Genomic DNA, 12945 nt, shown 5'->3' on the forward strand with positions numbered 1-12945 from the left:
TAGGATAACCTTTAGAAACCTTTAAGAAACATAATACATTGCAAAAATATCTAGCCTTTCTGACAGCAGGAGTGCTCAAGATAACTCAAATTTACGTCCTTTTCTGATGTGGAGGAATATCTGAGAAATTTATCCCACAATAAGGAAGCATTGAACCTAAAAAGTGTCTAGAATCAAGGGCTGTAAAGTGGTTAATTAGGCCTGTTCTTTGTCAGATTATACTAACCATTATCAAAGTCATGATTCTTTTAGTCCTCATCCATGTTAGTCTCATGTGCAGGAGCTGTGAGCTGCATGTGTCCGTCCTTGTCCGCTGGGTGGCGCTATATGAGTCCCGCTTGATAAGAGAAGGGCAGGGCGCTCGGCAGTGGCCCCTGTGAGAACAGCTACACTACAGAGCCACTTCCTTAGCTAGCCCGCTGTGGTTTCACAATCTATTAATGTCTTCCGATGAAAGTTAAGATTCTGCCGCGCATTTAGTTGGTTTTGCGCTGATTATCTGCAGCTCGTCTCCAAACATTAACCAAAATGTCGCAGCCTGCGGTGGCCGACACTCGCCGGTTGAACTCCAAGCCCCAGGACCTCACGGATGCCTACGGCCCCCCCAGCAATTTTTTGGAAATAGACGTGTATGATCCACAAACCCTGGGAGTGGGACGAACCCGATACACTGTATACAAAGTCCGCATGCGGGTAGGTGCAGGAGCTCACGTTAACACCCGTGGTTTGGTTTGGTTTTCTAAGCTAACACAAATGTCAGTGTTGTTAGCATTGTAATTAGCATTAGCATAGTTAGCTTTTCCACCAGAGGACCAGCGGCGAGCGCGAGGCAAGCCGACAGAAGAAGTGTAATATGGGGCTGAGCAAAAATCAAGAGCCGGGGATAAGCCGAGGCCTAGTTTATACTACATTTATAAAGATGGAGTTTTACTTTCATGTTTTAAAGCACTGAAACCACAGGCATGCTGTACACACAAGCACATCTTCGCTTACACTCAGCTAAGGCTGGCCAACAAATCACAAATACTAAATTGCACATCAAATTAATTCAGCAATTATGTTTACAAGCTGTGTCTTGAAAAGCATGTTACTGTGCCTTAGTTTATGGAAGTATTCTGTTCAAACTGATCAGGGGCTCTTTCTTGACCCTTCATATTCATTCAACACTGTCAAGACCAACTAAACAATGACATTAAAATCACAGCATGATATAATGTGATTTACTAAAGCCTGTTTAATCTTTGTTTGAGTTTAAGCATTTTGTGACAGTCATTGTACCTAGAAATGAGTTTCAAATGAATTGAGTTATTGCTGACACATCTAAATCTTCGTGGGGGAAAAAAGTACTTCTCAGGAAGCTTATTGCTCCATTGCTGGTTCCTTGACATCCTTTCCCATAGTTCCTCATTTATGTCTTCACTTCTTGGTCACTTTCACAATCTCAGTTCTACAGAATATTAGAAAACACTTTAAAATATGCGTGAGAATCTCTAATACTTTGGCTGCATTTAAGGAGCTTTTAGATGAGAACAGCTGCATAGCATTCCCCCAAGATGTCCTGAGATTGCTATAGCTACAATGAAAGCGATGACCTCCTAAGGCTCGTTCAATTTAATGTTGTCCCATTAAAATCTAATCTAATCTAATTTAAAAAGGCTTTCAAAAATGACATTTTTTGTTATTAATACTTTATTTATACAAGTTAGCTTCTTGAGACTTAATGTCTCATTTTCAAGAAGACCTGTTTACTTGTTTACAATTCAGTCTGACCTATGATCAAAACCACATGCTTTTATTGACAGAGAATTGGTTGTAGACCTACTTGTAAATTAAACTGGCTATTAGAAATTACAGAATCTCAATCTCGTTTAAAATCCATTAATTGTACAACCCTAGGCCTGTACTTACTACTTACTACTTACTTACTTTTACTTATCTAAAATGCCTAAACTAAACACTGTATGCTTTTTTTCTTTCTCTCTGGATGTAATAAAAAAGGAATGTGTTGTCTATATAATTTTTGCTTGGGCAGTCCAATTTTGGCAATAAAAGATGTTCATTGAAAGTCATTCCAGTTTACACAAATATTGTTAAAGATTAACATTTATTATTGTCTCTTGTAGACAAACCTTCCCATTTTTAAACTGAAGGATTCCTGTGTGACAAGAAGATACAGTGACTTCGAGTGGTTAAAAACTGAGCTGGAAAGAGACAGTAAGGTAAGGAAAAAAAATGTATGGTATGGTTAAAAATGGGGTGGCGTGTTTTGTTAACATAAAAAAGGTGAGGGAAGCCATGTTTTTGCATTTCTTACATGATTACATTGTCCTGTCAAAAAGGTGAGCAATCCACTGAGAAACATTTAGGTCTCATCTTGAAAGGCAATAATAGTGCCACAAAAGAGACTGGCATTTCTGTTTGTAATACTTTTTTCTTTTTTTTTATGTGAGAGCGCAGGCTACATACAGTTCTTCTAAAGCTCAACAAAAGCCAATAATGTATACATACTGTATTTTCCGGACGATACTATAGGACTATATAAAAACATATATAAGTCGCATTCTTTGGGGAAATTTATTTTACAAAATCCCAGATCAAGAACAAGCATTTTATCTTTAAAGGCAAGTTATAATAATAACAATAAATAATATAGAGAACAACAGGCTGAATAGCAGTACAGCACGCTAACATAACACGTTTATATTTATTCTCAGCTACATGAAGCATAGACCACAAACTGAATAGTGTATGGTATGTTTGTGTAAGATATTAACAGTTAATCAGATACGCTACGCTAATAACATATTCTGGTCTGTCCACAAACACAAGAGACACGAGAGTTCTTTTCACTGGTGTTTACTGTGGTCTTTCTTCTTCATCACAGTTCACACCGTAGAACTAGCAAACATATAAAATATCACCTTTATGGTCTTAAAGGGAAGTAAATAATAATAAATAATTTTCTTACAGGTATTACAAACCTACCAGCGCCATCTAGTGGTCAAACACGTGAATTGTAACATGCATAATCAACACATAAGCCATATTTATTCAACTACATTAAGCATAGACAGGGAAGTGAATACGTGTCCGGTATGTTAATGTAAAATATTAACAGTTAATCACATAACTAAAGCATAAAAATCAAGCTAACAAGTTCACCCTTGATCTCACTCAAATTACTAAATCCATTGAATTATTCATCCTCTGTGTCATTTCTGAACAGCTCCGCCTGCTCTGGAAGTTGATGAAGCGCTGCATCCACATGGCTGTCATACTGGTACACAAGCCTACCAGTATGACACACTGTTTACTGACTGTTCATATAAAGCGATACCATTAGAGTTTTGTTTGTTATACTGCTCTTTGTGTGTCCTTTGCTCCAGATTGTAGTGCCACCGCTGCCCGGGAAAGCTCTGAAGAGACAGCTGCCATTCCGTGGAGATGAGGGCATTTTTGAGGACTCCTTCATTGAGGAGCGGCGAGTGGGTTTGGAGCAGTTCATCAACAGGTCAGCCACTTTAAAACCAGATTTGTTGCATACATTTTTTAAATTTTTATTGTTTCCATTAGATCATTGTTTGAGTTAGGCCATTTTTGTTATACAGTATATGCTAAAGTGGAAGAATTACAGAAAAATACCAAAACACCAAAAGTTCACATTTTATACATCTGGGAACTTTAATACTCAAGTTTTGTACCGTGCAAGTAGTATTTTAATTAACACAAAGTGAAATGCCTTTAGAGAATGATCTAACAGTGCTCAGGTACAATCAAGAATAAATAGTTCTCAGCAAGAACAAAAACATCATATGTCATGAAATTGCAGCCTTCACGGTTTACTAAATGCAGTTTTGTATTTAGTATTCCAGTCCTGTTGCATCTGTAACAAAGAACAACCAAGATTTACAAATCTGAATTGATCCTTCATTTTTACGGGTTTTAAATGGTAAGAAGTCAGTACTTATTTTACACCAAAAATTGACATACGTCATTCAAAGACGATAATGACCCAAATGTGACACACTTGCCTTTGCTTGTTCCTGTAAAGTGTTACTCCGATATTGGCTAACTCAAAAACTAAGATATGTTCTTCATCTGATCTGACACAAATGTACTTTTAAATTTTACAAAAGTTTGACTCGAGTCATGATTTTCTCTGTGTTTCTGTCCTTGCAGAATTGCCGGTCACCCTTTGGCCCAGAATGAGCGCTGTCTGCATATGTTTCTTCAGGAAGCGACCATTGACCGAAACTACATTCCCGGAAAAGTACGACACTAGGGTTACTGCGACATTCACAGTACTTCTACTACTATTTCTACTTCTACTACTACTACTACGACTACGACTACACTCTTCTCACCTTTCTCGTCTTAAATTTTTACTTTCAAACTGTGCATTGTAAAGTTACTTGGGGTTATTATAGTTACGCTACTATACAGCAAGTCAATAAGTTGACTCTTTTCTCCCTTGTGAACTTTAAAAAAAATGTACAATACAAATACCTTGGTATATGTTGTATTGTGGGATAGAAATTGGCTTTTAATCTCAGAAACATTGTACGATACATTCCTTCACTTCCTTGTTATGATTGTAAAATATTGTGAATAAAGTAGAATAATGTCTACAGTTTGTTGTGGGCACTAGTATATATCAGTGTAATGGGCTGCATGCTAAATGTGTAAACACAAGTCTGATCCTGTTTTGTTTCTCTTTGTTTTTTTAGGTATGAGTGAAGTAAGTTTATTTTATTGAATTATTATTTTATCCACTCGTGTCTCCGAGAGCTTTATATAATGGGTGGTTGCATAAGAGGCATTGTAAACACAAATATTAAATGTATATTAATCAAATTCAATACATGTAAATTTTAACCAAAAATGTCAGTAAGAAAGTTAATACCATTTCAAAATCAAGTTGGCCCACAAGTTTTAAATTAGAAACTGGCTTTCCAATAATGTGCATTATGTAACTTTTTTGAAATGTTGCACATTTTCTACAATGTTCCGTTAAACTTAGCTGAACTGGCTGTGTCCATGGAGATGTTAAACAAATAGATAATATTTTGAAATCTGTGGAACACTTCAGACGAGCAGTTGACGGATCATCCACCAGAAAGCTGCATAGTGCACCTTTAGAACAACTAAAATGAACGTTAACAAATCTGACTTGCTTTTTAAAAATAAACTGCTGATAGATATCCGTTTTCCAATAAGAAAGCCATTCAGATTGTGGCCTATTTTTATATATATATATATTTTTTATAATGGGGCCTAAAGTACAACCATCAGACATGCCTAGAGCTCTTTGAAACATCGAACTAATTACCCATTATCATTTTGCACTAATCATCGAATGCATGGCACACTCACACGCTTCAGAAAGTGCACATAGTGATTCCTGTTGTATCGCAGCATCAGTTATTTTTATTCTGCACCCAATAATTTTCATTTGCAGTTTTGTTCATTTAGAAGTCAAAATATTTAAGTATGGTGTTCATTTCAGTTGGTTGTGATGAGGAGGTTTGGAGCATTTTACGGCAAATCAGGGTTACACATGCAGTAAGGAGAGGTATTGGATATACAATATGAGAGAGGTTTAATTTTACTGGTATTATAATATAGTGAGGATTTTGCTGTCGTATTTTGGTTTGGAAAAGTACAACAGAATTCTGATTGCTTAATAATTCATTTTGGTAAGTTTTTTTCTATTTGAATTCAGAAAAAATAAGTGCCACAAGGACAAGAAGAATCATTAATGGAGCATAATTAATTGTGGTTACCTAGCAGTGTGTAAACTTGGTAGTGTAGAAGATTAAAGTTATTTGTAACAGATATTTTAGTACACCCCTAGAATTGTGAGGATAAAAGCAAAGGGGGCGCATGAAACAAAAAAGGACACTGGATAGTTTTTATAATTCAAAGAGTTAAAATGCATAAATGGGTTCTGTATGTTTACCATTTCTTCACACAAGAAAATACAATTAGGAGACTATTATTTCAATAAATGGGGACAATGGCCTCTATTCTATTTTAGCATTGAGATTGAATGTTGACCTAGATGCTGCACAAAAAATGGGTGATTTAGACCTACTGTACAAATTAGACACAGTTTGCAGCTATAGAAAAAAACCTTAACATTTTCCTTGACATATGTTGGTCACATGCCTAAAGTAGCATAATCAGTTTGTAATCCCAATTTACATGTGGAACTGACAGAAAAAACTAAGTAAACAGCAACTTCATAGGTGAGAAGATGGCGAGACTTTAGTCTGACTAGTTTGCATGGCATTTACTGATTAATTTTACAATGTTGCCACCTTGAAATGTCATTCTGTCTAAATTTGTGCTGTATTCCAAAAGAAGAAAACTGGTTTATTAGAATATGCAGAATGAAAGCCGTAGCCGACATAGTCCTACACCAAAGAGAATCTTATCTTAATGATCAAATAATAAATAAATGACCTTGCACATTACTCCTTTATCACTAACCTCAATGCTTAGTTTTAATATTGCCTCCATAATGTTTTTCGCTTCTAGTAAAACTGCATGACTCCCCTTGTAGCTGTTTAGACATTCTTTGTATTAAATGGCACTATTCTGATTCACTCTGTCTCCCTTTTGTCCCCCAGAGGTGAAGCAGACGGCTGGGCCTGCGCTTTGTACATTATATTTCTACATCTCTCCATTTTAAACTTGTGGGGAAAAAAACAGTATATCAACAGAGAAAAGATTAGACAAATGCAATGTGTACATGTGTTTTTCAACCATTCCACGTTTTGATTTAATCTGTGAGAATCTGTATCCCAAAAACACTCATTCTTAGATATGATTTCTTATTATTGTCTTTTTATTTGATTATATATCCCTACAGAATAATGGACAATAGCCACATGTAGCGTTCTGCAGTTACTGATCTGTTACGTTTCAATGCAGTGAATCATAGAATTAGCTGCGAATGATCAAACGTCATGATTTTCTTTTGTCAATTTTGGACCATAAATGCTCATATTTAAGCACTGTGACAAAACTTACTTAAAATAAAATCTGCATTCCTTTTTGTTTTTAATCTGACCATTCTTAGTCCATGTTCTATTGTCTTTCTCTCGTTAAAAAAAACTATTGTGAACTTTATGAATTTTCACCATTACGAAACAGCATTGTTATTCTGTCTATACTGATTAAATTCCTGCTGCCTGCTGTCTCCTGTCTGGATTTGTGACTCGACATTGGAGCAAACTGCGCTCTCATTCAACAGAATTTTTTTTGTGTGTGTAATTAACATTCAAGGCAAGGGGAAGGCAATATAATTTTATTTTGATCGCAGGGCGACATTGGCAGAACAATCCATTAGAAATGTGCTCATGTTTGCCAGTAAATGTTCTGGTTCAGGTTCAAATATTGCACAAAAACTGAATGAATAGTAAAATAAAACCTCTTTAAAGATGTTATTGGTTTGCCTGGAATCAAAATATAAAGAGAGGCCTGTATCTTCTGGAAGACTGTTGCATAAAACTGAAACGCTGATTTCCCAGTCTAAAATTAAACCTTTCTTTATATGTACAAGAAGACAAGCAGGTGATGCCAACAGACCAAGTTGCAGGTCAGATTTATGCAGTTTGACCTTCGCAGCAAATTCCACCACAGAGTTATGACCTTTTATTGAGCTCAATTTTAAAAGAATAAACGTGCATTGGTTTGGACATCATGATTTCACATTACATGACATGTTGTTGGTGAATAATTTCTGAAAAGGCGCCTGGTGTGTAAAAAAGGAAAGCTAGGTGTTAACTCTGGGTCTTGTTTTCCAATGCCAAATCCTTTGCTAAATGCTAAATCTTTTTGTTGTTGTTCTGGAAATGTGGGTTTATAACAGTTAAGTAGATAAGCATGTACTATTGCAATGTTTACTTTTACACAAAACAGACCAATAAGTTATATAGCCAATACTATTTAAAAGATCAAACTCGGAAAACTATAGCTGGATCAAAATTAAATTGATTGGATTTTTAACATATCATAATCTTTAAAGATGCACTGCAGAATTTTTCTTGAACTTTGCTATCCCCATCTGAGCATTTCTAGCAATACCATCTGTGGGCATAAGCAAGTTGCAGCTCTTCCACCAAAAAATGTTACATAGAGCATCTACAATATATACAGTGAAGTTACCCTTGACTAAGCTGCATCTGAGTATTCCAACATGCATTTAAAATTTCAAAATACGAACGAACGTGTCCCCCTTTGACCCAGTCTGGAGCAGTGACCTACAAAAGCAGCTCTTTGAAGTTGAGTTTGAGTCAGAGATAATGAAAGAGGACAGACGGGGAGATTAACTGTTGTTGTGATAGCACTTGGTCATGGGGTCCCCTCTGCAGCCTGTTGTGTTAGAGCAGACACCGGTGTGCTGCGTTTGATAAAGTGGAAGTAAATGGACACAGCAGGATGACCAGACAAGGACAAAAGGTGAGGCTGATGAGAGTGAGATGAGACCAGGGAGCAGCACATGGGAACAAGAGTCACAAATATATTTATGTTTGAGTTATAGGCCCCTCTGACTTGAATAACAATCAAGGTACGTGCATGGCCAGGTTTACTGAGGTGGGTATTTGATTTCATTTACTTCATAACTTTTTCACAAGACTGTACTTTCTAGAGCAGTGTTTCTCAAACTGTGGTATGTATCCCACTGACGGTACGCAGACTCCTTCAGGTGGTACTTGGACAGTATGTGCCGTTGTTTTTTGGCCCCTTTTGGATAGCAGTACAGTGGAAATGATGTATTCCGCTTTTATTCTGTTACATACTTGATTTGGATCTGGTATCACTCGGAAAGCCAAATCGTTTTTTTTTTTGTTTTTTTTTTGGTACTTACTATGAAAAGTTTAAGTGACACTGTTATTCTGACACCATAATATATTTTAAGCATCATCTTAAAGGAATAGTTCTTTTGAGTAAAAGCCTGTGAAAAGAGTAGAAAAAGCAAATAAATAAATAAATAAATAATGCAATACCTATGTGCAATACTCAAGTCACTTTACGAAGATGTTATATTAGAGTCTATTTTTAGTTTATTTTTAAGTCTATTTTTTTTTAAATTTATTTTAAGCTATTTATCTATTATCTTGTTTTATTGCATGTACCATTTTCCTTCTGTTCTTTAACTGTGCAGTGCAATACTGGAATTTCCCCACTGTGGGACTAATAAAGGCATATCTTATCTTATCTTATCTTACCTTATAAATGTCACCTGCAAAGCAAGAAAAAAAAAAAGTAGTAGTGAAAGGAGTAGTCCTTCTCACGCTCACAAAAGCTACACCATATGAAATTATATAAACAACCGCTGCTTGCACCTATAGATATTATTTATTTTAATATTCTTTGGAAATACTAGAATTTGTACATTTGTTCATATGTAATAATGTGTAAAGTGTATATATAATGTATTCTTTGTCAAATTATATCAACACTAAATCATAGATCAGATATTAAGTCTATGCATTCACACTTGCACAATTACCACATCAAACTTGGGATTAAACCATAACCTAACCCAAAAAGTAAGCAGGACTATTAGACCGGGTCTAAAACAGGACAAAAACTAATTTACATTTAGATAAAATGGGCCCAAACCAGGACAACTGTGAATGCACTCTTAGTCAAGCAAGTGTTTGGGTGACTGAAGATTTATCGGTAAGTAAGGACATTTTAGGCCTTACTTATTCAATTAGGCCTAAAAGACTTGAAGCAAATGATATAAACTGATTTATCATAATGTATTTGAGGGTGAAATTGAAAGAGTCTCAAGTATTGGGGCAGACAGGTCCATTTGGTTTTCCAGTAAAGTCATTTCAAAGGTTGTTTCTATGAGACAAGTTTACCTGACATGTATGGACCACTGGGCTTCTTCAAATCTTCCACAGATTTTTTTATGGTATATCAAATATTGTGAGGTATTGTCCTTTGTATATCGTGGTTCTTCAACCAGTGCCTGTCAAAAATCTTACTAGACCATTGAACCACTAAAGTGACCTCACGGGACCTTTTGTTGGATCGTGAGACAGGAGAACTCATAATGTGCTGATGATGAACATCTAGAAAAACAAGTTACAAGTTATTCGTTTCAACATTTACCCAGATTACAAAATGTTCCTCTTTCTTTAAATTCTATTATTTATAACTTTCTCCGATACTCCCTATCCTCTTTCTCTGTAATGATGATACCAGAAATGACACTTTCACAATCTTGCGAAATCTCAGTATGATAAAGGCCTAAATTAAATATTAAAGATGCAATATGAAACATTTATGGTGGAGGGTCTGCCACCTGCTTGACATGCACATGTAATTGCTTTAAAGTAATCCACACTTGTGCATTTGACCCAGTGCTGCTGAGGCAACCTGTCGGGAGCAGTGGCCGCCACAGTGTCAGAGTCATTACCTTGAAACTCTAATAATCACAGTGTCAGCTGCAAAGCAAAAGTCACGTTATCAATACCAAGATTTGCAAACCAGCTACAGGTTCTATAGGTTAGATAACTTACCCTGACAGTAAGCCAACATAAATAGGTCTATATAAAAAACATAGGTGGATGCACAATGGCCAGCTGCTGTTTGTGCCCAGACAAGTCTTTTCAAAGTTTCAAGAGTATGTCTACTGTTCAATGCAACAACTTTATAGAGAGAATGTAACCTACTTTAAATGTAATAATGGAAATTATTATTACATTGCATCGTTGTTAGTAGAATGTGATTTAAATAATAGATGATGAGTATACTATACTATTAGTATACTATTACTACTATTACTATGTAGTATACTATACTATTACAATAATGTACAAGTACACAAATTAATAATAATAATAATAATAATAATAATAATAATAATAATGATGATGATGATGATGATGATGATGATGATGAAGATGATGATGATGATGATGATGATGATGATGATGATGATGATAATAATAATAATAATAATAATAATAATAATAATAATAATAATAATAATAATAATAATAATAATAATAATAATAGACTGTGATTTGACTACTCTTAGGTGATGCAGATCTGCAGAAATGTTGCATCATCAAATCAAGTGACCCCATATTTGATTTGATGATGCAACTCAAACATGGGATGCAATGTATTAAAACCTATTTGAAACAGTGCCCAATTTCAAATACTATTACTGGTCTTTTGTTTTACGTCCACTGTCTTCATGGTTCTGCCCAACGAGTGACACTGCATGGAAATGCATAGAAGAAAATCTAGTTCACCCTCATAGATTAAAGGACCTAATTTACTCTGCTATCCCACTTAAACGAGCAAAGACTCGTTTTGGCCCAATAATTACTAATTTATTAGCAGTCTGGAGATACGTGGAAAAAGAATCTAAAAGCATACAAAAATGGCATAAGAACAGTCCACTTTTCCACAACTATTCATTACTATCTGGGGCCAAACCATTTGCTTTTTCACAATGGGAAGAGAAAGGGATTCATGTATTAGGAGACATGTTTGGTGATTCTGGGCTTTTTCCTTTTAGTGATTTACGTGCCGTCTTTAACCTGCCAGCATCTTCTTTTTTTGTGTACCTGCAGTTGAGATCCTCCATGAAAGCCTATGGGGTTCCATGGACTGAACCCCTTACCACACACAAATTACACCATATATTAAATAGAAAAAAGAGCTTTGTTACACAAATATATAATTTATTATTGATTGCAAATTATAAACCATTGAAAATTGAAAACGTGTGGAGTAAGGATTTGGATGCAGCAATGGAGAATGACAACTGGAAAAGAATATGGAATACAGTTACTTACTCATCAAAAAATCCAAACCATCAGGTACTACACTTCAACTTTTTACATAGAACTTATTTAACCCTTAACCCCTTAAAGAGATACCTGATGAAGCTCACTTCTTCTCCATATTGTGATAAATGTTCAGAGAATGTGATTGGTACTTTTATCCACATGTTTTGGGATTGTAAAGACGTCAATATATTTTGGAAAACTGTACATTCCTATTTAGTTAAAATGTTAAACAAAGATTTTTGTTTTACCCCACTTATCCTTTTGATTAATGATTTTTCGATGTTATCAAATTGGTCCTTTTTTCACAAAAAGATTTTACTGGCAGGGTTGACAGCAGCGAAAAAACTGCTGGCCCTTCGCTGGCAAACATCTAACAACTTGACTCTTAGTCACTGGATCAATACCTTTCACTATATCATCAACATGGAACTATCAGTAGCTAAAATGCATGGAGCCAAAACAAAAACTATCTCATTATGGAGTAAAACCTTATTGGAGCTGGATAATCTTAAATAATCTTAAATAATCAAATCTGTGTGTATATATATATATATATATATATATGTAAGTGTATATATATATGTGTGTAAGTGTATATGTAAATATAAGTATAGTAATGTATAGGGGTATAGGAATACACATATAATGTGCATGCATATACATATTGTTTTGTTTGTTGTTTTTTTTTTTTTTTCTCTCAATCTTGTACATATGGAGCCCAGGGAGGGGGGGTAGGATATCACCATGAGCTCGGGATGTGTTTTTTTTTTGTTTTTTTTTGCTGTTATTATGTAAACAATAAAAAAATTTGATCACAAAAAAAAAAAAAAAAAAACCTATTTGAAATAGTTATAGTTCTGAAGAAGATGAAATGAAGATGCTGCTTGGATCAGCAGCGAAACGTCTTCACTCCTATAACTTTTTGTCCAGTTGACTGATTTCACTTTTCGCTTTTACTATGGATCAGACCTGGACGACTGAGGGGTTTCACAGACAACTACTTTAAATGTAATAATGGAAATTATTGTTACATTGCATCATTGTTAGTAAAATTTCATAGGAATAATAGATGCTGAGCTGAGTCTACGCCAAATAAATAAATAAATAAATTAAAAGA

General features: G+C 35.1%; 1 protein-coding gene across 1 annotated transcript; it reads left to right on the forward strand.

The window, feature by feature from the left end:
* The first annotated feature begins 315 nt into the window (after nt 1–315).
* Nucleotides 316–7114, forward strand: snx12 (sorting nexin 12). The gene is made up of 5 exons (XM_033977856.2): nt 316–693; nt 2124–2219; nt 3387–3511; nt 4180–4283; nt 6635–7114. The coding sequence occupies exons 1-4, from the start codon at nt 529–531 to the stop codon at nt 4280–4282; spliced, it is 489 nt and encodes a 162-aa protein (XP_033833747.1). The 5' UTR covers nt 316–528; the 3' UTR covers nt 4283; nt 6635–7114.
* Nucleotides 7115–12945: the final 5831 nt, after the last annotated feature.

The sequence above is a fragment of the Periophthalmus magnuspinnatus genome, chromosome 14 (genome assembly GCF_009829125.3).
Source record: "Periophthalmus magnuspinnatus isolate fPerMag1 chromosome 14, fPerMag1.2.pri, whole genome shotgun sequence".
NCBI lineage: Eukaryota > Metazoa > Chordata > Actinopteri > Gobiiformes > Gobiidae > Periophthalmus > Periophthalmus magnuspinnatus.